Below are 25,934 nucleotides of genomic sequence, written 5' to 3' on the forward strand. Positions count from 1 at the left end.
TACCCCCTGAGGGTCCCTTCAATCTCGGGGTCCCCCAAACCCAAATCTGTGCGCTTTTTTATATCCCCCCTGAGGATCCCTTAAATCGCAGGAGGCCCCCCAAACCTCCAATGCTGAGCGCTTATACCCCCTAAGGGTCCCTTAAATCGCAGGGGGTCCCCCGAACCCCAATTCTGAGCGCTTTTTATACCCCCTGAGGGTCCCTTAAATCTCAGGGAGTTCCCCCAACCCCCCAATTCTGAGCGCACCCCAAGGCGCACTTCTGCCCCTCCTTGCGGGGTCTCCCCACTCGGGCTCCTTCCCCAGGAGACCCCATTTCTGGGACAAGCCCGCCCAGCCCGGGGGCTCCCCCGGGCTCCCCCCCCCAGCCCCCCAGGATGATGTGGAACAACTTCTTCCTGCAAGAGGAGGAGCGGCGGCGTGGGGCCGCGAGCCGGCGGCGCGCGCGGGGTCCCCGGTCGGGGCTGAGCCCGGAGCGCGAGCGCAAGGCCCGCTGGACGCTGCTGGGCACGGCGGTGGGCGTCGCGCTGGCCGTGCTGGCCGTGGGCACCGACTACTGGGTGGAGCTGAACCCCGCGGGCGACGCCGCCTGCGCCACGGCCCACCTGGGGCTCTGGAAGGCCTGCACCCGGCGCCCGCGCCCCGCACACGGGCCCCCCTGCGGCCCTGCGCGCTTGCACCCAGGTGAGAGTGGGGGACGGGACTGGTGGGCAAGGGGACGGGGCGAGTGGGTCCCTGACAAGGAGCTAAGGGGAGGCACCCGGCTGCCAGGGCTCCCCGACACCTGTGCTCGGCCCCCGGGCGCACCCCAGACCTCTCCATCAGTCCCTCTGTCCCTGCAAACCAGCCTGTGCCCCAGACCCCCGAAATGATTGCACCCTAGATCAGCTGTACTCAGCCCCCCAGCACAGCCCGGGACCATGACATTCGGGGTTCAGGGTTGTCTGCACCACCAAACTTCTGGAATTTCCAGCTCTCTTGAGCTCCGACTTGGCTCCCCATTTGGGGACAGGCCATGGGGACCCCTCCCTCTTGTAGAGCAATGCTGGCTCCCACCACTGACCCCCTCAGCCCTCCAGGTTCCCCCCAAGACAGACTCATCTGTCCTCTCTTCTGACCTGCTCTCTTCTCATGCACACACGGCAGCCACCTGCTCCTTCTCTCCTGGATACCCCGAAACCTTCACTTCTTGTGCCCAAGTTCCCTCCACGCACCCCCTCTCCCCAGCTCCTCAACTCCAAGGAGACAGGAAGAACTCTCACCCAAATCCAACTATGACACCCCACGGTAGCCCCTGGAAATCTCTGGGGGTACCTACTTCGCAAGGGACAACCCACAAACTCAGTGAACATCCCCCAAACCGAGCTCTCCCTCCCAGCTGGGAAGTTCCTCGGTCCTCTCTGGCCTTGAGGAGAAAACCCCTCCCTGGAGGGCCCCCCAGGTGGTGTCCAACTGTCCCCCTTGAGGTCTGAGGCCGTCTAGGACCCATCCTCTCTCCTCTCCTGTGGCCTCATTCAACAGGAAACATCCCAGCTTCAGTGGAAAGAGGCACCCGAAATAGAAATATCAGGGCCCCCTGCTGTGGCTGGCTCACTTCACAGCACCCTGAGAAACCCTTTTTCTTTTTTGGGACCTGGGGGAGGTTGTAGGGAAGTCCAGCCACCCCTCCTAGTCCTAGGCCAATTCTCCAATTCTATGCTCAGGAGTGACTCCTGGTGGTGCTTGGGGGATAGGACATGGTACCAGGGATGAAAACCAGGTCACCTCCCTCACCTCTCCCATTCCAGCCCAGTTCTTGCTGAGCCCCGTAGCTACAGAAATAGAGGTCAAACACCCCATCACCTCACAGGGCCCCTCCCATGGCCTGAGTGGGCCCTCTCGCTCAGAAACTTCATCTTCCTCCCAGAGCCTCTGTTTGCACCCAGAATTCTGGCCCTTCCCTAACGAGGCTCACAACACCCCATCTCAAAAATGCCCCCACTGACAGCCCCCCAATCCCGGGACATACCAGGCGCCTGTGAGTGGGTGTGGAAAGTCCCCAATTCGTGCTGAATGCCAGGCACTCTACAAAATCCAGAGGGGCTGCAGAATTTCCCCCCCCCACACCAGCCCCCTTCTTTCATATACAAGGTTCCTTCCTGCTTTCCCACAACCCTGACTCACTCCTGCTTCTCTTCCCCTCTTTCTTCTCACCTCCCTTGTCAGGCCTTGGTTTCCCCATCTGTAGAATCAGGAAGAATAGATGTTCCAGCTTTAAAAGAAAGGCTGGGGATCGAACCTGGGTCAATTGCATGCCGGGCCTGAGCCCTCCTTACTGTGCTATCGCTCCAGCACCCAAAACACCACACACTCATTTTGTGGGATTTGCACACACACACACACACACATACACACCAGCTGCAGTGTAGCCAGAGGATGCCTTTGACATCAGGGGTCACCAACAATAAAGCTCCAGGTCCTGGAGCCAAAGAGATAACATGGAGGTAAGGCGTTTTCCTTGCATGCAGAAGGACAGTGGTTCAAATCCCGGCATCTCATATGGTCCCCTGTGTCTGTTAGGAGCGATTTCTGAGCATGGAGCCAGGAGGAACCCTCGAGTGCTGCCGGGTGGGACCCAAAAACCAAAAACCAAAAAAAAAAAAAAAAAAAGGCTCCAGGTCCACAGTCAGCACCTGGGGGGACACAGGGTTTGGGGGATGTTGAACCTGTCTTCGGGGTTTTGTCAGGCAGGCCTTGAGTGTCCTGGTCCTTGAACTTTTCCTCCAGATCCAAAATTGTTTTCTGTGTTTATTCTTCACTTGGGGCCCATTTGTGGCTCTGTGCTCAGGAAGGAATCTGCAGGGCCTGGGGTGGGGGTCTTTGTGGTTTAGGGGCTCCTAGCTGCCATAGCCGAGGTAAGTTCTGCCTTCTTGCTTTGTCTCTGCCTCAGGCCTGACATCTTTTATTTAATTATATTGGGGCCACAACCAGCAGCAGCTCTGTGCTCAGAAATTACTCCTGGCAGGCTCGGGGAGCCATCTGGGATGCCATGCAAGACAAACGCCCTCCCTGCTGTGCTGTCACTGGGGTCCTTCCAGATCTTTTCTTTCTTTACTTTGCAATAGTGCTGGGACATGTACCCAGGGACATCCACACATTTCTCAAATCTCTCCCCCCTCTACTTTCTCTGACTCTAGCTTACAATTCCTGTAGGCTGCCCAAAATTCCCATCTCCCCTTGCCTGTCCCCAAGCCCAGGTGGAAACTGTCTCCCAGGGAACTAACAATTCTGCAGCGTTTTCCTGCAGCTGGGTTTTGTTCTGACCAGAATTATGGGCTTCCGCTCCACTGCCTAACTGATGTTCCAGGGCTTTCGACAGAGCGAAGCTCTGCTACTTCTGGCCCTTAAAAGGCTCCTTTTCATACTTCTCAGCTAATTGAGTCAAAGTGCACCCCCCTGGTTGTGTTAGATCCCATTTTTCTGATGCACAGCCAAGAGAGGCCTTCCTTCTTTCCTTCTTGTCTGTGCCACTGATGCAGCAGGCTCTGTTCTCAGCAGACTCTCCCTGGCCTTTGCCCTACATTCAACTGGGTTGCTTCACTTTTCTTGCTGGCCCATGGGGCTTCTTTGTGGGGTCCAGAGGGAGTCGGCGCCCTGATAAGACGCTTCTCCCTGTCTGTTAACCCCCACCGCTCTCCATCTCCACATCTTGTGGTGCATACAAGTGATTTTTTTTCCAGCTCCAGCTTGCTCGACCCTCAACAAAAGCATTCGAGGGTCAGAGAGATAGCACAGCGGTAGGGCATTTGCCTTGCATGTGGCTGTCCCGAGAAGGACCCAGTTTGATTCCCCGAACCCCGTATGTCCCCCAAGCCTGCCAGAAGCGATTTCTGAGCACAGAGCCAAGAATAACCCCTGAGCACCACTGGGTGTGGCCCCCAAACCAATCAATCAATCAATCAATAAAGTAAAAAAAAAAAAAAAAGACACATTTGTGAAGGAACTGTGAGGAGATGAGGGCTTGATCCCCTGGAAGAGCAATCAGAAACCCAGAGGGGTCGGGGCCCCTTGAAAGCTCTGGGCTGGAATCCCAGGTCCTGGATTTGAGGATCTAAACCTCACCGGTCCCTCTTGCCTGTCCAAAGTGCTCAAAGAGGGGGCCAGAGAAGGAGCACAAAGGTAGGGCGTTTGCCTTGCACGCAGCCCATCCAGGACATATAGTGGTTCGAATCCCGGCATCCCATATGGTTCCCCGAGCCTGCCAGGAGCGATTTCTGAGCGTAGAGCCAGGAGTAACCCCCTGAGCACCACCAGGTGTGACCCAAAAATCAAAGTGCTCAGAGGGTCACTTGTGTGTGTGCCACTCAGTGTCCACTCCTGAGTTTCTTCTGGGGGCCTCTCTGTCATCATCACCTTCTCTTTCTCTTGCTCCCACAGATGCAAACTGCACCTATTTTAAATTCTTCACCACGGGGGAGAATGCACACATCTTCCAGAGAACCACCAAGAGAGGTGAGAATTCGGAGGAACTGAATCTTGGTACCATTGTCCCTTTGCTGTTGGCCCCAACCCACTCAGCTCTGTCCCAGGTCCAGATCAGCGCCCCTCTTTCTTTGTGGTGGTGGCGCTGGGATCCTTGATGGTCCTGCTCTGTCTTGGCAATGTACAGGAAATATAGGACAAGTCCCACCAGCCTTGTCTGGAAGTCTCTGGACCCAACATGCAGAGGCCATATGCTCGGCTTCACTGTGAGAAAAGGGGGCTTATTTCTGCCTTCCTGCTGAAAAAAAGTGGGGTTCAGAAATGATTCAGCATCTTCTCCCAGAATATAGCACAGGCTTGGGTCCATCTCAGGACATGTGACTCTGAGGGGCTAGAGTGATAGCACAGCAGCAAGGCATTTGCGATTTCTGAGCAGAGCTAGGAGCAACCCCTGAGCGCTGCTGAGTGTATCCCCAAACCAAAACTAAACAAAAGGGCATGTGACTCTAAGTCAATGCTGGCCCTGGGGGGAATTCGGGGTCTGCTCCAGCACCTGAGCACTGGGAAGCAGGCTGATGTGACCCAGAAACAGAGCTTCTCCTTGTATTCAGTCTCCCTGAGGTCTGTGAGGTTGTGCTGGCCACTCCAAGTTCTCGTGGCAGCACATCAGACCCGGGCTTCCATTCTGGTTCCTGTAGAGGGAAACGGAGGCACACAGAGATCCAAGGATTGGATCTGAGTGTTCCATATAGGAAGACAGAGGGGGAAATCTAGGGGGAGAAAACTGAAGCAATAGTATAGCAGGGAGAGCATTTGTGTTGCACACAGCCTATCTGGGTTTGATCTCCAGCATTCTATATGTTCTCAGCCTGCCAGCAATAATTTCTGAGTGCAAAGCCAGGAGGAACCCCTGAGTGCTGCCAGGTGTGTCCCAAAAACAAATTAAATAAATAAATAAGATAGAATTCGGATTTGAATCACTCCTTTATAACCTTCTACCTTTTCCGCCCACTGCCTCCGTTTCCTTCAACTGTAAGCAGGCTTTGGCCTCTTGTAAGCTGCAACAGACAGTTCTAGTGTCCTTGCGTTGCTGGCTCAGTTCGCAGTGCTCTGTGATTAGGGAACTAAGTGACCATATGGGACTTTTAGTTCCCTGGTGCAGCAGCAGTGGAAGAGTGGGCTGGAGGCTGGGCAAATCCCTCTCTGGCCCCTGAACCCCACCCAGATTGTCGCTCTGGCCCGTCCCCTCACACCCAGTCCTCAGCCTCTTCCCTTTCCTGTGCTCGCAGAAGTGAATCTGGCGGCAGGAGTCCTCGCAGTGCTCGGCCTGGTGATCATGGCCCTGGGCAGCCTCTGCATCATCATGATGCTCACCCAAGGCGCAGAGTTCCTGCTCCGCGTGGGCGCCATCTGCTTCGGCATCGCAGGTGAGGCTGGGCCAGAGACTGGGGTTCGAGCAGCGCTGTGGGAGACGGGGTGGGGGTGCCCAAGGGCTACAGTGGGTGCATGATGGGAGGGAACATTAGGGCTACAGCATTAGGGTAAAGTGCTGGCTTTGCACAAGGCCTTGCACGCAGCCAGCCGGGGCTCAATCCCCTCCATCCATATGGTCCTCCTGAGCACTGATAGATGTGATCCCTGAATGCAGAGCCAGGTGTCAGCCCTGAGCGCCTCCGGGTGTGGCCCCCAAACAACAAATAGATAAAAGCCCCAATAAACAAATTTAGGAGAATTCCAAGATCCATTGCTGGCCTATTGCCTGGGTGCTGCAGCCAAGGCCTTTAAGTTTGGGGAAGGAGACTGCGCCCATATTTGCACCTTTGGAAAGGAGGTTTCCAAGCACCGTTGCATGGTGGGAAATGAAATCAACCAGCACCGTTGCATGGTGGGAAACAGGAATCGCTAAGCACTGTTGCACAAAAGGCAATGGGATTTTCAGGCACCGTTGCATGGTGGGAAATGGGGCCATGGTAGTGGAGTTGACAAGTACTGTTGCATGATGGGAGATGAAATCAACTAGCACCGTTGCATAATGGGAAACAGGGATCCTACAACGGGATTTCCTAGCACTGTTGCATGATGGGAAATGAAATCAACCATCCTCATTGAGTGATGGGAAACGAGACCACAAAGGACAGTTGCCTGTGGAATGAAAGTGGAATCCCCCAAGCACCGTTGCATGATGGGAAATGAAATCAACTAGCACCATTGCCTGATGGGAAATGGGGTCACCCAGCCCCATTCCGTGGAAGGGAATCGCCCAGCACTATTGCATGATGGGAAATAAATTGCATGATGGGAAATCACTAAGGACGGTTGCATAATGAGCAACGGGATTTCCAAGCACTGTTGCATGGTGAGAAATGGGACCACCAGGCGCCATTGCATGATGGGAAGCGAGTCACAAGCACCATTGCATGATGGGAGATAGATTCCCAAGCACTACTGCGTGTTGGAACATGGGTTCGCTCAGCACTGTTCCATGACAGGAGAGAAGGTGTCCAGGTTCATTTGGATGCTGAGAATTGGAGGAGCCTCAAAAACCATAGAGATCTCAAATATGAGGGAATTCCAAGCCCTTTGTTGCCTTGCAATTGTTGGTTGGGTCTCCACAGGCCCTAGATTTGAGACTGGGCTGTGCACTGGTTGCATTCTTAGAAAGTAAGTTGTCAAAAAGATAAAACAGCTGTGGCATTGTGGCCCTACAACATTCTGTAACTGTGCATTGTACAGAGATAAGGTGCTTGCCCTGCCTGCAGCCAAGCCAGGATAGATCCCCGCACCCCCTGGGGTCCCCCGAGCTCCTCCAGGAGTGATCCCCGAGCACAGCTGGGTGTGGTCAAAAACAAAGCAAAGAAAGCTGTGTCTTGTAAAGTCTTCATTGGTTGAATGTTTTCCAGGAGGCATAGAAAAGCAATTGATGTGGGGGCCCGGAGAGATAGCACAGCAGTGTTTGCCTTGCAAGCAGCTGATCCAGGACCAAAGGTGGTTGGTTCGAATCCCGGTGTCCCATATAGTCCCCCGTGCCTGCCTGCCAGGAGCTATTTCTGAGCAGACAGCCAGGAGTAACCCCTGAGCACCGCCGGGTATGGCCCAAAAACCAAAAAAAAAAAAAAAAAAAAAAAAAAAAAGAAAAGAAAAGCAATTGATGGGGGCCAGAGCAGTGGCGAAAACAGTAAGGCTTCTGCCTTGTGCACGCTAACCTAGGACAGACCGTGGTTCGATCCCCCAGGGTCTTATATGGTCCCCCAAACCAGGGGGGGCTTCTGGGTGCAGAGCCAGGAGTGGCCCTTGAGCGACACCGGGTGTGACCAAACCCCCCCCAAAAGAAAAGAAATTGATTATATTGTCTTAATGTGTTCATATTAAGCTCATCCATCCATTTTGCTTCTCTTCACTCTGTTCTGCTCACGCTGATCCCCTTTGTTTTTCTCAAACACACTCCTTCCTACCTCAGGACCTTTGCACCAGACATTTCCCCTGCTGAGAACCACCATCCCTTGCTCCCTTTGCTGATGCAAGGTGGCTGCTGTCTTTCCCTGGAGTGATTTTTTTCAAGAGACACACCATGGAATCCCTGTGCCTTGACCTCAACTCTGCCCCTTCTCACCTCAGGGCTCAGCACTATCGGAAATTATCTTGTCCTCCTGTGTATATATTTTGAAAGTTGCAGCCGGGCCAGCAACTTTGTACTTGGTTTGCGGGCCGTGAGTCAAGACTTCTGAGATATTTAAAGGCTGGGTGCTGGGTGGCTTCCCATTCATATCACAACTATTTAAAGAATTTCAGCTCTGGGAGAGAGAGAGAGAGAGAGAGAGAGAGAGAGAGAGAGAGAGAGAGAGAGACAGACAGACAGACAGACAGACAGACAGACAGACAGACAGAGAAATAGGGAGCACAACAGACAAACTGAGTGCTGGCTTTGCACAGAAGCCATTGTCACTGAGAGAGAGAGAGAGAAAGAGAGAGAGAGAGAGAAATAGGGAGAGAAACAGACAGCTCTGCACACAAGAAGCTACTGCCACTTTCCCCACCAAGCACTAAGCAGTTCCCCTAGTTTAGGGTGTGGCCCAAAGACAGGCAGACAGACAGCACACACACACACACACACACACACACACACACACACACACACAACAATAAGGAAAAAAGGATCCCACTTTTTGCTGAGGCTTTGCAAGTCTTGTCCCACAAGAGGATTTTTAAAGGCTGCAGAAGGTGAGACGGGAGCCTGTTCTTGCCCTTGGAGACTTCATTTCTATCTTTTTATCTTTTTCTTTGTTGTTGTTGCTGTTTGTTGATGTTTTGTGACTGGGGTGCAGGTCAGTCCTCAAAACACTTGTTCCATGCGTGCAGGGCTGTTTTCAATCCCAGAAACCCAGACTGGAGGAAGAGCGAGAGAAGGAACAGAAATGTGGTGTCTTATTTGGATATTTTTGGTTTGGGGTCACATCCAGCGGCGCTCGGGGTTACTCCTGGCTCTGCATTCAGGGATCACTCCTGGTGGTGCTTGGGGGATAATATGGGATACCAGGAATTAAACCCAGGTTGGCCGAGTGTAAAGCAAACACCCTCCCCACTGTGCTATTGCTTTGACCCTGGCCCTTTGAAAATTTACTTTTAGTTATTTTGTTTTTGTTTGTTTGTTTGATTGATTTTGGGGCCACACTCAGTAGTGCTCCTGGCTCTGCACTCAGGAATCATTCCTGGTGGACTTGGGATCATATGGGGTTGGTCATAGCAATGTCATGTCAAGGGCAAGACAAGCGCCCTACCCACTGTACTATCAATCTAGCCCCTATTTTAGTTTGTTTGGGAGTTGGCACTGATTTTGCTCAGGACTTATTCCTGGCTCTGAACTCAAGAATCTTCCTGGAAGGGTTCGGGAACACCCTATGGGATGACGGAGTTCGAACTTGGGTCAACCTGCCCCACTGGACTGTGGCTCTGGCCTCTTGTTTTCCTGTTAGTCAAAACACAGGATGACTCACCCACTGCTCACCCACTATCCATCATTTTGTCCCCCAGTTCCCTCTAGGTAGCTGACAAGTAGAAATGTTCTGTGTTTAAGGAACACTTGATGTTAGTATAGATGGGTGGGTCTTACTGGTTTGGGTTTTTGGGGACCCTACCTGGCAAAGCTCAGGGCTTACTCCTGGTTCTGCTCTCAGAAATCACTCCTGACAGTGTTCCTTGGGGGGATCATATGGGATGCCGGAGATTGAACCCAGGTGGCAGCGTGCAAGGCAAACACTCTCCCTGCTGTACTGTCACCTGCACCCGCCTTCGCTTCTGCCCTTTAATGGGAGAGGTCTCCGGCCAGCAGTTTTCTCTCAACCAGGACAGAAGGTAGAAGGCGAATACAAATAATTCGCAAGTGTTAAGCTCTTTTGTGAACACCTAGAAAATTAATCCGTAGAAGTTAATAATGAAAGCTCAAGCTGAATTCCTGTCAAGAGGTTTATTGAGAGAACAAGCAGAGTTTTTATAGCCTGCTTCAGTGGGAGGAGCAAAAACACAGGATTGAAACTTAAACCAATCAGATTTGTACAGGTACAACGATTTTTAACCAATGGGAGCAGACACATTTTGATGGCGGGAAGGATAAGGAGAAACCTGGCAGGATGGGGGGAGGGGAAGCAAATCCTTAAACAAATAGTTAATAGATCTTTCTTTTGTGCAAGCAAATAAGGATTACAATTTAAACCTTACAAAAACCTATCTATAACTATGCTTGAGAGCAGTTAAAAAAAACAGGTTCCATGGAAGGGTTTAAGGAATCTAGTTAGGCCAGATTCTCTGTGGTGAGCTAAATTTATTTGCAGGGTTCTTTTGGCTCAGGGCTATGCAAACTTTTGGCTTGAATCAGGCAGCGGTGAAAAATCCATTCAGAGTTCCATTAAACATGTGGGTGCTCGGTCGCTCACAGTCACCTCAGTCCCCTGTGGGTGTTTCTTTAAACCGTTCTCAGCACCCCTGTGCCCTCAGAGTGACCGGGTATGAACTGGATACCCCAAGCATGTCCCTCTGGACCATCCAGGCAGTCTGCTCTGAGCTCTGTAGCATGATCTCTGACCCACATGTCCAGTCCCTCCCCCTGCCCGGCCGCCTCCCCCAGGGAGGACAGTTTTAGATTCCATGTCGTCACTCTTCCTGCAGTGCCAAGTTTTCATTCACTCTGAGTTTCTCTGCTCTGAGTTTGCTTTTCTCTTTTTGCTTCAGTTGTTTGCTTGTTGGGTCACAAATGGCGGTGCTCAGGGCTGACTCCTGGTTCTGTGCTCTTGGATCACTCCTGGTGCTCTTGGGGTGGGAGGCATATGGGATGCTGGGGATTGAACCTAGGGCTGCTAAGTGCAAGGCAAATGTCCTCCCTATTGCCCTGTGTCTTAGCTTTTCTCACAGGCCTCTCAGGGCCTTTTCCATCCTTGCCCCTTTCAGCATCTGGGTTTGTGGCACTAACTCACCATGCCAACTTCAATCCTCCCTACTGACATAAATTTGGCCCTGCTCACTGCCCACCGCCCCCCTTTTCCCTAACACCCTTCCCCTGTGACTCATCTCTGCCCTTGCTTCTGGTTCCTTCCACCCCTCCAGCATCCCCAACTGCGCCTCGGCTATGCCTGGACTGGGCTGTGCTCCTGGGCCCAGCGGGTGGGCCACCAGACACCCCTGATTTCTTGTCTGCCTTAGTTTGGGGGCCACTGCCCAGGACTCAAACTGTGCTTTGAGGACACTCTGGGGAGGCAGGGATTGAAGCCAGACTGCGGGTCATTTTGAGGATCAGCAGGGATGATGCTCAGGAGGGATGCCGGGGGTGCTCAGGGGAGCCGCTCGGGGTGTGGGGGGCCGGGCGTCACCCCTCCCAGGCTCACAGTCCCTCCCTGCCTCTCCTGTCCCCAGGTCTGCTCCTGCTGGTGGCCCTGGAGACCTTCCGTCAGTCGGTGATCGCGCTGCTGAGCCAGGCCGAACCCGAGGCGCCTGAACTGGTGGCCGAGTACTCCTGGTCACTGGGCTGTGCGGCTGCAGGGGCCCTGGTGCTGCTCCTGGGGGGCTGCAGCTTCCTGCTGCTCAGCCTACCCCGGCCCTGGAGCTCGCCCTGCCTTGGCCGGGGCCGGGACCACGGGGCCACCTAGGCCGAAGTAGCCCACTCTCGGCCCAACACTCCGTCCATCTGTAGGGGACCTGGCCCAAGATCAGCCTGGACACTGGACACGGTCCTCGAGGCCTAGAAGGAAGGAATTCTGGATCCTGCTCTAGGCTGGGGTTGTTTGGGGCCTCCCACGGGTAGAGGCTCCCTGTCCTGTCTGGGGACACGGCTGAAGGGTGAACCCTGGCTGGCTCGAGGGCGCAAGTGGCTGTGAGGACAGGAGTCCTGGAAACTCGGTGGCTTGGGTCCGAGGTCATTACAGAGGGAAGGGAGGTGACTCTGGGGCTGAGACGTGACCCCCCTGCTGCCACCTGTGTCTAGGACCCCCAGCCTGGGCGAGTGGGATAACCACGCCAGGCAGTGTCCCGGACCCTGACATTAGGCCCTTTCGGTGGGGAACTGGGGTCTGAGTAGATGCAGAGGGACGAGAGCCCAGGGGTGAAGAGAGGCATACAGCCAGGCTAGACTCAACTGCAGGGGGTGGCAGAAGTCCTTTTCAGAGGGTTTAAGTCCCCCCCCCCCACCAAAATCACAGACTTGGCTTTGCAGGGGGAAGCTGGAGGCTCAGGGAGGAGGCAGCTGGTGCGGTGAAGAGTTTCGACTAGTGGGAAAGATTCCAGCCAGTGGGCCCCAGAAGGGAGCTGGGCTTGGGGAGCAATGAGGCCTCAGCAGCACTGAACATTCTGTTCTGAGGAGAGGAGGAGCAGGAGGAGGCGGAGACGGCGGCAGCAACCACACTGGCTTCTGGAGGGGGGAGAGCTGGGGGCCTTCTCGGGCCAGGCGGTAGGAAGCACCCAGAGAACACTGCAGCCCTGCAGCTACCCCTCCACACACACCCCTGCCTGCACCCTTGGACTCACTCCTCCCCTTACCCCTCCCCATGCACCCCTGCACACACACCCCTTCCCAGCCACCCCTGCAGCATTTCCTCATTCCTGCATCATGATCCCCCCACTCCTGAATATATAGCCCCTGTCCCATGACACGCACCTCTTCAGCCCTGCACACACACACACACACACACCCCTCTACCTCTCCCCTGCATGCACGAACACACTGCAGCCACCTCACCAAGCCCTGGTGAAAGGTTGACACCCATATAGGAGTGTTACCTCCTCACACCCACCTCTGGGCAGATGTTCCGAGCAGGCTTCTGTAGCTGGTGGCAGCACTGGGCTCAGGGCTCAGAGAGCTGATGCGACTTTCTCAAAGCTACACAGCAGGCGTGGATTGGGAGGCTCCATCCTAGGTCCAGCTCTGGCTGCGTCCGTCTGTCTGTCCTCTCCAAGGGCCATGGGGATGTTCTCAGAGCTCAAGCGTCTGACCTCCAAGGCTGGGGTTTGAGTTTCTGCCGCCCCCAAGTCCTGGAGAAACACTGGACTGAAGCCTGAGCAGCCACCTGGACCCAAGGAGCCGGGAGCACTCAGCGGGGGTGCACAATTCTGGGCCTGGTCCAGTGTCGGAGGCACCTGGGAGCTGGCAGTGACCACAGGGGCATCTCCCCGCTTGGGGCAGCACACACCGACCTCGCCTTCCTGTACCCAAATAAAAAGCCTCTTTCAACCCGTTTCTAAAAACTGCCTGTTTCTCCATCCATTTCCACAGACACTTTGGACTTTCCTTGAGCTTCGGGCCACCCTGATCCCCTCTCCTGCCTTGCTGGAGTCAGGCAACGAGGGCTTGTGGACCTTTCTGGGGTCCTGGGGATTGAACCTGTTTCAGTCACATGTGCTATATCCCTCCGGCCCCCCAAACATGGATAATCCTGTCTCATCCATGACCAACGCAAACTACCCTCTGGCTTCCGGGCCATGCAAGTTCCAAACACGCTTATAGAGGGATCAGGACATGCGTGTTCTAATTGTAACATGTATTAGGAGACTTAGGAAGTCCCACCAAGGCCAGAACACATCCACAGTCTCCAAGTCATAAAGGGCCAGTGCAATAGGGTGTTTGCCTTGCACACGGCCTACCTAGGACAGACCTGGATTCAATCCCTGGCACCACATATGATCCCCTGGCATCCCCGTGCCTACCTATGTCTGAGCACACAGCTAGGAATGACCCCTGAGCGCTGCCAAGTATGACCCCCTCCAAAACAAACAACTAAATAAAGGACCAGAGAGACAGACCTTACAGGGTTATTAAGTCATCTGCCTTACAAGTTGCTGGCTCCAGTGACACCAAATGTTCCCCCTGGGCACTTGCTGGGAGTAGTGCCCAAGCACCCCTCTCCTAAAATACAACTCTAGTGGCCAGAGTGATAGCACAACAGTCGGGCATTTGCCTTGAGAACAGCCAACCCGGGACAGACAGGGGTTCGATTCCCAGCATCCCATCTAGTCTCCTGAGCCTGCCAGGAGCGATAACAACACAGAGCCAGAATTGACCAGTGAGCACGGCCGGGTGTGGCCCCAAAACGCAAATGAATAAGTGATCCCAAAGTGAAGGTGATGGACAGGACCAGGGGGTCCCCACCTCTGGACCTGCTGAACCCCGCTTCCTGGGCACCGGCTGAGGGTGGCTCTGGGCTGCGTTTGGCCTCTGTGCTCTGCCAGGGGGATGTCTCTGGGCTGACGGGGCCTGTGGCTTCACCTCGGCTTCCTTACAGGAGCAGCTGCGGGCAGACAAGGCCCCGCTAATCCCCCCGCAAAGCTCGGGCACCCGCCTGGCTCCTTGCCCTGCCTGGCTGGCACGTGCGCCCGGCTGGGATCTGGCTTCCAGGGCGCATCAGCTAAAGAGAGCGAGGGAAAGAGCGAGCGAGGGAGGCAGCTAATCCCCTGGGCAGCACCAATGAGTGTGTCCATCAACTGCCTTAAGCTGCAGCGCCTGGAAATTTCGCTCTTGGGGCCTGAGCCAGGTGGACTCAGGGCAGCCCAGAAAAGTTTGTCCTTGGCCGGAGGACTCAAGCAAGGCCCGTCCTGAGTCCTGTCTGCTGCACCCCTTCTCCATCATGGCAGGGGGCTTGGGACCCTCCTCTGGGCAGGATCCATTGAGTAGGATCCCGTATCTCTTCTGAAAAAAATTTAAAGCAGTTATTTATTTATTTATTGGTTTTGGGGCCACACCCTGCAGCACTCAGGGATTACTCCTGGCTCTCTACTCAGAAATCACTCCTGGCTCTGGGGACCATATGGGATGCCAGGGATCGAACCTGGTCATTCCTGGGTCGACCGTATGCAAGGCGAATACCTTACTGCTGTGCTATCTCTCTCTCTTCTGAGATTTTTGAAGTCCAGGAAAATTGAGTTGCCAGGATCAAGCTCAGGCCCCAACCTCACTGTTGTCTCTGACCCCACCCTTTTTTGGCCACACCCAGCTGCCATTTCTGGCTCTGCACTCAAAAATTATGCCTGAGGGCCGGAGAGAGAGCGCAGTGGTAGGGCATTTGCTTTGCACGATCTAAGATCAACAGTGGTTCAAATCCCAACATTCCAATATTCCAACATTCCTCCCTTGCCTACCAGGAGCGATCTCTGAGCACAGAGCCAGGAGGAACCCCTGAGAGCCACTGGTGTGACCCAAAAGCGAAAGAAGAGAAGAGAAGAGAAGAGAAGAGAAGAGAAGAGAAGAGAAGAGAAGAGAGAGAAGAGAAGAGAAGAGAGAAGAAGAGAGAAGAGAAGAGAAGAGAAGAGAAGAGAAAGAAGAGGAGAGGAGAGAAGAGAAGAGAAAGAAGAGAAGAGGAGAGGAGAAGAGAAGAGAAGAGAAGAGAAGAGAAGAGAAGAGAAGAGAAGAGAAGAGAAGAGAAGAGAAGAGAAAAGAAAAGAGAAAAAGACAAGAAAAAACAAGAAAAGACAAGAAAAGAAAAGAAATTATGGGCCTGGAGAGATAGCACAGCGGCGTATGCCTTGCAAGCAGCCGATCCAGGACCAAAGGTGGTTGGTTTGAATCCCAGTGTCCCATATGGTCCCCCGTGCCTGCCAGGAGCTATTTCTGAGCAGACAGCCAGGAGTAACCCCTGAGCACCACCAGGTGTGGCCCAAAAACCAAAAAAAAAAAAAAAAAAAAAAAGAAAGAAAGAAAGAAAAGAAATTATGCCTGGCAGGGCTAGAGCGATAGCACAGCGGTATGCCATTTGCAGCTGACCCAGAAAAGACCTGGGTTCGATCCCCAGCATATTAGTGGTTCACCGAGCCTGCCAGGAGCTATCTGAGTGCAGAGTCAGAAGTAACCCCTGAGCACTGCCAGAAACAAAACAAAGCAAGCAACCAACCAAACAAACAAACAAACAAAATTAACCATGGCAGGCTCAAGAGACCCAATGAGATGCTTGGGATCAAGCCAGGTTCCTTGTATAGTAAGGCAAACGTCCTACTCGCTGTGCCATCTTTTATTTGTATTGTGTTTATGTTTTGGGATCACTCCTAGCACTGGCTCTGTGCTCCAAGCTGACTCCTAACTTTGTGCTCATGAATCACTCCTGGCTCAGTGCCCAGGGCAGCTGCTCTCATCCCTGTCCCCTCTCTCAGACCCCTCCACCTGACTTTCAGCCCGGGCCACCTGCAGTCTCCCCCGAATCCCCAGGGCCTTTGCTCAGCCCTGATTTCCCTCCCTCTCCCCTGCTTCTCCTCCTGCCCTGGCTGTAATTTCCCATCTGCTGTTTCTTCAGAGTCCAGGCCCTCGGGAAGGGTTAGAGGGATTTGTCTGACGACGTGGCCTTTTGGAATGTGGGACGAAGGTCTCAGAGGCGCCTGAGCACAGGACACGCTGTGAAAGGAGAGGGTGCCCAGAGTCATCTCCAGGAATAGCCGTTTTATCAGCAAGTCAGGAGAGGTGGGACAGACACCAGGGTAAGCGCAGGTCATGTGGGACCCCCTCCCTCTGCCTGGCCCCCACCAGAACCCCAGCCATTTGGCAAGGTGGCAAATTGAGAGCTTTGCAGCCTTTGTTTTGTTGTTGTTGTTGTTGTGTTTTGGGCCATACCCAGCAGTAGTCAGGGATTACTCCTGGCTCTGTGCTCAGAAATTGCTTCTGGCAGGCTCAGAGAACCATATGGGATGCCGGGAATTGAACCCACATTCCTCCTGGGTGCACGTGCAAGGCAAACACCCTGCCCCTGTGCTATGTCTCTGCTCTCTCTTTGTTCTTCTTTTTGTTTTGGTTTTTTTTTTTCCGGGGGGGAGGCCACACCGAAGGGGTGCTCAGGTTTTACTCCTGGCTCTGCACTCAGGAATCACTCCTGGCGGTGCTCAGGGACCCTATGGGATGCCAGGGATTGAACCCAGGCCAGCCACGTGGGAAGCAAAAGACCTCCCCATTGTGTTATCACTGCGGCCCCCATCTTTGTTTTTGTTGTTGTTGTTATTTTGTTATTGTCGGGGCCACACCCCGCAGTGCTCAGGGATCACTCCTGGCTCTGCATTCAGGAATCACTCCTGGCAGAGCTCAGGGGACTGTGTGGGGTGCCACACGACTGCCGTGCAAGGCAAGCCCTCTCCCGCTGGGTGACTGCTCTGAGCCAGCACCCTTCCTGTCTCTGCTCATTAAAGACATCAGAGATCAAAATGTCAACATGAAACCATCCTGTGTGGCTTTGAGAGTAGCTGCAGGACTCGGTCCCTGGACCCCCTCAGGAGCTGAGAAGCAGTGACAGTCACTGCTGCTGTGTGGGATCATGTCCTGGCCCCTCCGTTTGCCCATCCATCCATCCAGCAGGATCATGTGACTCACTTCAAGCCTAGGGGACAGATATGGGATGAGGGGGTTACTTTGAGGCAAGATTGGGGTCAGGCTCAGGCAGGGAACCACCTGGAGCAATAGCACAGCGGTAAGGCATTTGCCTTGCGAGCAGCCTTGCTTGCAACCACAGAAGGTGGTTCAATTCCCGGCATCGCATATGGTCCCCCGAGACCTGCCAGGAGCGATTTCTGAGCACAGAGCCAGGAGTAACCCCTGAACACTGCCGGGTGTGACCTAAAAACCAAAAAAGGAAAGAAAATTTGGGGAGTCAGAGTAGGAGCCATAGCACAGCAGGGAGACAATTTGTCTTGCACATGGACAACCCAGGTTTGATCTCCGGCATCCCATAGGGTCCCCCAAGACCTGCAAGGATGGATTTCTGAGCACAGAGCCAGGAGTAACCCGAGCACCACTGGGTGTGGAAGCACACACACACACACACACACACACACACACACATTGTGGGAAGTGGGTACAGAGCCTTAATACAGGGGGAGGCACTTACTTTGCAAGCTGCAATTCCTGGCATCCTTTAGGATCCCCTTAAGTCCCTCTAGGAGTGAGCTCTGAGCACAGAGCCAGGGGTAAGTCCTGGTCACCGCCCGGTGTAGTCCAACCACTTCCTCCAAAACAGATCTTAGTTCAGAGCTCTGAAGACTTTCCAGAGATCCTGGGAGGGCACCTGGGAGCAGAGATGCCCTTTTGGGGACCCAAGACCAACCTGGACCTGGCATCCCTTTTCCTTGAGCGCCACCTGGAGGCGAGGAGCGAACCCTGCAGAAGGCGTGGGGCTGATGGACCAGTGATGGGAACCTTGGAGGTCCTTCATGGGCTCTAGCAGCAAAGGGGAAGCCCAGGGGGAGAAGCTCGGTGTGGGAGGAAGAAGTAAATGAGCCCCCAGCTTGTCCCAGACCCTCCCGCGGCAAACTGAAGCATGCATCTATTTGCATTTGTGCATATTTATTTAGTTGGCTTTTGGGCCACACCCTGTGACGCTCAGGGGTTACTTCTGGATCTGCGCTCAGAAATCGCTCCTGGCTTGGGGGACCATATGGGACTCCGGGGGGATCGAACCGTGGTCCGTCCTAGGTTAGCACGTGCAAGGCAAATGTCCTACCGCTTGCGCCACCTCTTCGGCCCATATGTGCGCATTTAAGTTGCATGTTACTAAGCAAGACAGAACAAAAGGACCGAAAACACAGGGCAGCGGGGAGGGTGCTTGCCTTGTACGTGGCCCACCCGGGTTCCATTCCAGGCACCTCATATGGTACCCCCAAGCACTGCTAGGAGTAATCTGTGAGCATAGAGCACAAGGCCCTGAGCCCACTGAGTGTGACCCCAACCTCTCCAAAAAAAAAAAACACAATAAATTATTTATGTATTTATTTAGGTTTTGGGGCCACATCCAATGCACTCAGGGGTTACTCCTGACTCTGCACTCAAAGTTTCCCAAGTCTACTGGGAGTTAGCCCTGAGCACTAACAGATAGATGTGTCCCCAAATTCAAAATCAAAGCAAACTAGTTCATACTTTATGGTCTTTGTTTTTATTTTGTTTGTTCGGTTTTGGATCACACCCGGCAGCGCTCAGGTGTTACTCCTGGCTCTGTGCTCAGACATGGCTCCTGGCATGCTCAGGGGACCATATGGATGTCGGGGATCGAACTCGGTTCGCCCTGAGTCAGCCCTGTGCGAGGCAAATGCCCTGCGGCTGTGCTGTTGCTCCAGCCCAATTCACACTTGAAATCGCATCTCTCAGACCCTCAGACTCGGTCGTGGGTTTGAGTTCCTGGCACCTATTTGAAAGTACAGCAGTGGGCTGAGCAGGCGTTCATCTCAGCATTCCAGGTTCGGACCCCAAACCAGTAATCTCCAGGATCCATGTGGGGGTCACTGGGCCGGAAGTCCATGCTGTCCACTTTGGGTTGGCTCACCTGCAGCGTGGAAGGGCAGAGGGGGGACTCCAGCTCTCCTGCTCGACTCTGCTCTTCCCCCCTCAGCCCTGCATCTCCATCTCTTACCTGCAGGCTCCTGGATGGAAGAGTCTGAAGAGCTGATTGCAAGGGAAAAAAGCTTGTAGTGGGCACAGTAGGGGGAGGGAGGGAGGGGACAGTAGAAAAGGGGTGTGGGGGTCGGGGAAGGAGGGCAGCACCCATGGGGACCCCTCCAACTACCTGCTGCTCGCTTCCTCCGGGGCATCGCCTATAACAACATGGTGGATTCACCTTTGGCTCCAGCCCAAGGCCGGACAGGTTCTTGGGGCACGGGTTTCCCAACATGGCCGGGTTTCCCCCCTGCCCATCTCACCCCGCTCCCCTGGGCCGCTTGCTCTGAACCCACCAGGCTTGGGCTTGGTGTATCTGTAGATGAAGAAGACGGCGAGGAAGAGGAGAAGGATGCAGAGACAGCTGAAGGTGGCCACGAAGATGGTTCGGGAGTCTGGGGGAGGCAGAGAGTCTGTCGGCTGCGAACCCCTTGTCCACGTCCTGGCACTCAGAGTACAGATGCAGGCCCTTGGGTTCTGGCCCAGGACACCCCTGAGGCCAGGACAAAGCAGTGACCAGGCCAGGGACAGACATACAGGTGACTGATGGACACAAGGCAGAGAGATATGAAGAAGGTTTACTTTGGAAGGTTTTGGATCTGGATTTGGCTGATGCTCACTGGGCAGTGCTCAGGGCTCTGTGCTCAGGGATCACTCCTGGCAGGGCTTGGGGGACCAAGTATGGGCCCAAGACCCAACTTGGCTCAGCGATATGCAAGATAGGAGCCTTCCTGCTGTCCCGCTCTCTCGCTGTCCCACTGTCCCTCCACCCTGCCTGGCTGGGCCCAGAAAACCCCTAGTTCCATGTGGGGATGTTGGCACGGCTTGGGGACTCAGCTCCCAGATGTCACCTTGACGGAATGTGAATAATGGAAATAAATGATACAAAAGCTAAAAATGTTTTTTTCCAGCTGACTCCTCTCCTTCCCTTTCAAACAGGGGTGTCTGTGAGGAACCCCACATTCTTCCTGATCCACCTTTTGTCTGTCCGGCTCTGGCTCTAGGAGAGCTCCGAGCTCTCCAGAAAACATTGTTTTGTTTTGTTTTGTTTTGTTTGAGGGCCACACTGGGCAGTGCTGAGGGGTTGCTCCTGGCTCTGTGCTCAGGAATCACATCTGGCGGTACTCGGGGTCCTATGGGATTCTGGGGATTGAACCTGGGTCAGCCACATGCAAAACAAAGGCTCTCCCCCACTGTGTTATCGCTCTGGCCCCAGGAAAAAAATTCTTTTTTTTGGGGGGGGGGGGTTTAGGCTACACCCGGTGGCGCTCAGGAGTTATTTCTGGCTCTGAGCTCAGAAATTGCTCCTAGCAGACTCAGGGACCATAGTGATGCCGGGAATTGAACCCATGTCCGTCCTGGCTGCATGCAAAGCAAACTCCCTACCGCCGTGCCAGCTCTCTGGCCCCCAGAAAAAATTCTTGGAAGCAGCTATATTCCCGGCTGCTAATACCAAAGTCTTAGAGTCACTTGGCTTAGACTTTTTTTTTTTTTTAACTAGTGGAGAAGGTGTCAGCAGACACAGGAATGAGAGCCTTTAATAATAATGTTGGGGCTGCCAAGCAGACAGTGGGGAGGTGAGGGGAGGCTGAAAGGGAAGATAATTCAGTCCCTGAGATGCCGGCTGGGGGAAAGTCTGCGTAAGTTCCTGTTTCCGCTGCAAACTGCCAAGAGGTCTGATTTTTGCAAGAATCTCTCTCTGAGTCTTAGTCAATTCTTCAACGGAAAAGGCTCAGAGAAAAAAAAGGAATGAAATATTCACTTGGCTCTGAGATATTTCAGGGTTTTTTTTTGGGGGGGGGTGTCTTGGTTGGTTTTGGGGCCACACCCAGCGGTGGTCAGGGTTATTCTTGGTGGTTGTCAGGGGATCCTATGGGATGCCAGGAATCAAATGTGAGTTAGCCATGGTTGGCCACAGGCAAGGCAAATGTCCTCCCTGCTTTGCTATCACTGAACTGTTTCAAGCTTTAAGAAATATTTATTTTTTATTTTATTTTATTTTATTTTATTTTGCTCCACACCCAGCAATGCTCATGGGTTACTCCTGGCTCTGCACACAGGAATCACTCCTAGCAGGCTCAGAAGGTCCAATGGGATGCTAAGGATCGAACCGGGGTCAGCTACGTGCAAGCTGTGGCTCCAGCCCCTTAAATAATGTTTCTTTTAGGGGCCAGAGTAGTGGCACAATCGGTAGGACATATGCCTTGCCTGTGCTACCATGGACAGACCATGGTTCGATCCCCAGGCGTCCTATATCACCCCCCAAGCCAGGAGTAACCTCTGAGTGTCACCAGGTGCAGCCCAAAAACAAAAACAAAAACAAAAAAAACAGTTGTTTTTTATAGAAACTCCCACCCAAAGAAAGTACTTGGTCCCCAACAATCAGCTAACTCACCCCTATTTTTCACCAAACTCAGCTAGATTTTTTTCTTGCATGATATAAAATGCAACTGTGCATGATGCTGTGCTCAGCATCTTCAGAATTTAGGTGCTTTCGAAGTATTTTCTCCTCTAAGAAGAGATTTTCTATCCCAGCCAAGGGAGGAAGTGGCATGAAAGATTTTCTATGAGGACAGGAGCCATAGCACAGCAGTAGGGAGTTTGCCTTGCATGTTGCCGACCTCGGATGGACTAGGGTTCGATTCCTGGCATCCCACATGGTCCCCCGAGCCTGCCAGGAGTGATTTTTTTTTTTTTTTTTTGGTTTTTGGGCCACACCCAGTGATGCTCAGGGGTTTGATTCCACACACCCATATGGTCCCCCAGCCTGCCAGGGGTGATTTCTGAGTTCAGAGCCAGGAATAACCCCTGAGCACTGCTGGGTGTGGCCCAACAACCAATCAATCAATTAATCAATAAATAAAGTTAAAAAAAATTTGGACCAGAGAGGTGGCTCTAGAGGTAAGGTGTCTGCCTTGCAAGCGCTAGCCAAGGAACAACCACAATTCGATTCCCCGGCGTCCCATATGGTCCTCCCAAGCCAGGGGCAATTTCTGAGCGCTTAGCCAGGAGTAACCCCTGAGCATCAAACGGGTGTGGCCCCCCCAAAAAAAAACAAAAAAAATTTTTTTCCTGGATGCTTTGGTCAAAGGGAACCTACTGCCTCCAGAGTGCATTGAGTTTGATCAAATGCCTGTGATAAAGGTTGCACCTGTTTTGCTGGGGAGAGCTCCAGGTTCGTCATGATGATCTAGAAGACAAAAACGCAAGAGAGGGGATGATGGAAAGTTGGGGCCATGGGACACAAGTTCTCAAAGCCTAGGGTGCTTTCTGGGAGGGAGAGAAGAGTCTCTTCTTCCCAATTTGGGGTCCCCAAAACAGGGTCAGACAATAAAATTACCATTCTTAACAGTTATAGGGGTGTGTGTGTGTGTGTGTGTGTGTGTGTGTGTGTGTGTGTGTGTTTTAGTTTTGGGATCACATCTGGTAATGCTCAAGTCTTATTCCTGCCTCTACACTCAGGAATCTTTCTTGGCAGGCTTGGGGGACCGTATGGGATGCTGGTGATCGAACCTGAGTCAACCACTTGCAAGGAAAGCGCCCTCCTCACTGTGCTCTCGCTCTGACCCCAAGACTGCGAGGGCCTGATATTTTCACAATGAAGATGACTATCATTGTCTTTGCCCTTGTTCCCTTTCCCAGTACTGTCCCCTGCCTGTGCCCCTTTCTAAGAACTGTCCAGCCCTCAGGGGTGACAACAACGGAGGAGATGGGGCCCTGTGGGTCCAAGGCACTGTTTATGCCAAAGAATTTTGGCAAATTCTTTTTTCGGTGTTTGCTGCTCTGGAAACTTCTGGCTCTGCACAGTCCAGCATGAATCATACTGACCTTGGGCCTGAGAGATGACACAGGAAATTCAGCCTTTGCCAATCCTGCTTCCATTCCTGGCGGCACTTAGGGTTCCCAGAGCCCCACCGGGGCTGACCCCTGCACCAGGAATGAACCCGGAGAACCATGGGAGGGTGTGGACTCCCCTCCAAGAAATAATCTCAAGATGGGGTCTGAGCAAGAGGAAAATAGGAGGGCATTTGCCTTGCACCCGGCTGACCTAGACAGACCCTGATTCAATTCCCGGCATCTCATATGGTCCCTCCTGCCTGCCAGGAGCAATTTCTGAGCACAGAACCAGGAGTAACCCCTGAGCATTGCCGGGTGCGACCCCCATCAAAAAATTTTTAAAAAGGGCCGGGAAGGTGGCGCTAGAGGTAAGGTGTCTGCCTTACAAGCGCTAGCATAGGATGGACCGAGGTTCGATCCCCCAGTGTCCCATATGGTCCCCCCCGAGCCAGGGGCGATTTCTGAGCGCATAGCCAGGAGTAACCCCTGAGCGTCAAATGGGTGTGGCCCAAAAACCAAAAAAAAAAAAAATTTTTTTTAAAAATCTCATGGGCCTGAATGATAACACAGCAGAGAGGGCCTTTGTCTTAAATGTGGCTGACCCACGTTTGATCCTCATAGGGTCCCTTGAGCCTGCCAGGAATGATTCCTAAGTGCAGAGCCAGGAGGAACCACTGAGTAGCACCAAGTGAGGTCCAAAACCAAAACAAACAAAAAGAAAACTCAAAATTAAATGAAATTAAATTTAAAACTGTTCCTGGGGGCCTGAGTGATAGCAGAGCAGAGAGGGCATTTGCCTCGCAAACGGTAGACCAGGGTTCGATCCCAGGCATCCCATAGGCTCCCTCTGAGCCTGCTGGAGCGATTCCTGAGTGCAGAGTCCAGAGTAAGCCCTGAGCACCTCTGACTCAGAAATAAAAAAAATAGGGCCCAGAGAGATAGCACAGTGGCGTTTGCCTTGCAAGCAGCCGATCCAGGACCAAAGGTGGTTGGTTCGAATCCCGGTGTCCCATATGGTCCCCCGGGCCTGCCAGGAGCTGTTTCTGAGCAGACAGCCAGGGGTAACCCCTGAGCAATGCCGGGTGTGGCCCAAAAACCGAAAAAATAAATAAATAAATAAAATAAAATAAGTGAATAATAAAATAGGAAACAGAATGATAGCACAGCAGGGTGGGCATTTATTTGCCTTGCACACGGCCAACCCAGATTTCATCCCTGGCATCCCATAGAGTTCCCCCAGTCACCTCCAAGAATGACCTTGAGAGGCTGGACTGGTAGCACAACGGTAGGACATTTGCCTTCCATGCAGCTGACCCTGGATGTATCCAGGCTTGATTCCTAGCATTCCATATGGTCCCCTGAGCCAGGAGGGATTTCTTTACTTTTTCTTTTTTTGGGGGGAGGATTTGGGTCACACCCAGTAACACTCAGGGGTTCCTCCCGGCTATAAACTCAGAAATCACTCCTAGCTTGGGGGACCATATGGGACACTGGGAAATTGAACCGTGGTCCATCCTAGGTCAGTGCATGCAAGGCAAAAGCCGTACCACTTGTGCCACCACTCCGGCCCCCAGGAGCGATTTCTGAGAGCAGAGCCAGGAAGAGCCCCTGAGCGATGCTGAGTAAGGCCCCAAAACAAAACAAGACAAAAACAAAAAATAAAAGGAATGGCTCTGAGCACAGAGACAGGAATAACTCCTGAGAACCACCAAGCATGCCCCTCAAAACCAATAAATAAATAAGTAAGATTGTCCCAGGTTCTACTCCTGGTCACTGCTCTGAACCTGCGAGGTGTTTGTTTTCACATTATAGAGACTGGGGGGCCCGTATGCCCCCTCCATCCCAGCTAGGGCCCCTGGGAGATTCAGGGGGCCCAATTCTGTGCCCCAGATCCCTCGGGCTCTGTGGGGGTCAGGACAGTCCTCGTACCTGTCACCTGGAGCTGCACGTGTGGGCTCGGCTCAGACCATCCACTCGTGGCTGATGTTCTGGAGGCACAGAAGTAGGTCCCGGCTGCCTCAGGCCCAGGGCTGACCAGGAGGAACTCGGCCTCTTGGCCCACCACAGTGCGCTCCCACCGGTACCCCGGGTCCTGCAGCTTTCCCAGCCTGAAGGTCACGTTGGCCACGGCTGACCAGCACCTGAGGGTCACGTTGTCACGGGGACCCACCATGGGGCTGGGCCAAGCCTTGAGGACAGGCCTGGGAAGCACTTCTGGGAAGAAGCAGAGAGGGTAGGGTGGTGGTGTGGGGAAGAGGGTTGGCTGAGCGCAGAGCACCAGGGTTGCAGCTCCAGCACCGCAGAGGGTCCCTGGAGTCCTGTCAGGAATGAGCCCTGAGCACAGGCAGAGCCAGGAGTGAGCCCCAAGCACAGAGCCTGGAGTAAGCCTAGAGTGCAGAGCCAGGAGTCAGCCCTGAGCACAAAGCCAGGAGCTATTCCTGAGCATAGAGCTGGGAGTGAGCCCCAAGCAGCCCCAGCCAGAGTCCCTGGCCTCCTGGTGAGTAAGGCTGTTGAGTCTGAAGGGGGAGCAGTTGGGGAGTCAGAGGACGACAAGCGGGAGACTCACCATCTCTCCCGGCCCCTTTCGTGCCCAGACTCAGCCCTGGAAGAAAAGTGGCAGGTGAGGTTGGTTCTAGAACATATGGGGCAGAGAAGACGCTGCCTGCCTGGCTCTGCTGGCACCGAGCGCCATGAACTTTCTCGCCTCCACTCTGCCAGCTGTCTGGACTTGGCACCCCAGTGTTACATCAAGAGGGTGGCAGAGTGG

At 53.5% G+C, this 25,934-nt stretch overlaps 1 protein-coding gene across 1 annotated transcript; it reads left to right on the plus strand.

Annotated features, from left to right (window-relative positions):
* The first annotated feature begins 377 nt into the window (after window positions 1-377).
* On the plus strand, window positions 378-12,105 carry CACNG6 (calcium voltage-gated channel auxiliary subunit gamma 6). Its single transcript, XM_049787087.1, has 4 exons — window positions 378-684; window positions 4,417-4,491; window positions 5,751-5,888; window positions 11,362-12,105. Exons 1-4 carry the CDS (start codon window positions 378-380, stop codon window positions 11,592-11,594), a joined length of 753 nt encoding a protein of 250 aa, XP_049643044.1. The 3' UTR covers window positions 11,595-12,105.
* Window positions 12,106-25,934: the final 13,829 nt, after the last annotated feature.

Source organism: Suncus etruscus, chromosome 14, assembly GCF_024139225.1.
Source record: "Suncus etruscus isolate mSunEtr1 chromosome 14, mSunEtr1.pri.cur, whole genome shotgun sequence".
Taxonomy (NCBI): Eukaryota; Metazoa; Chordata; class Mammalia; order Eulipotyphla; family Soricidae; genus Suncus; species Suncus etruscus.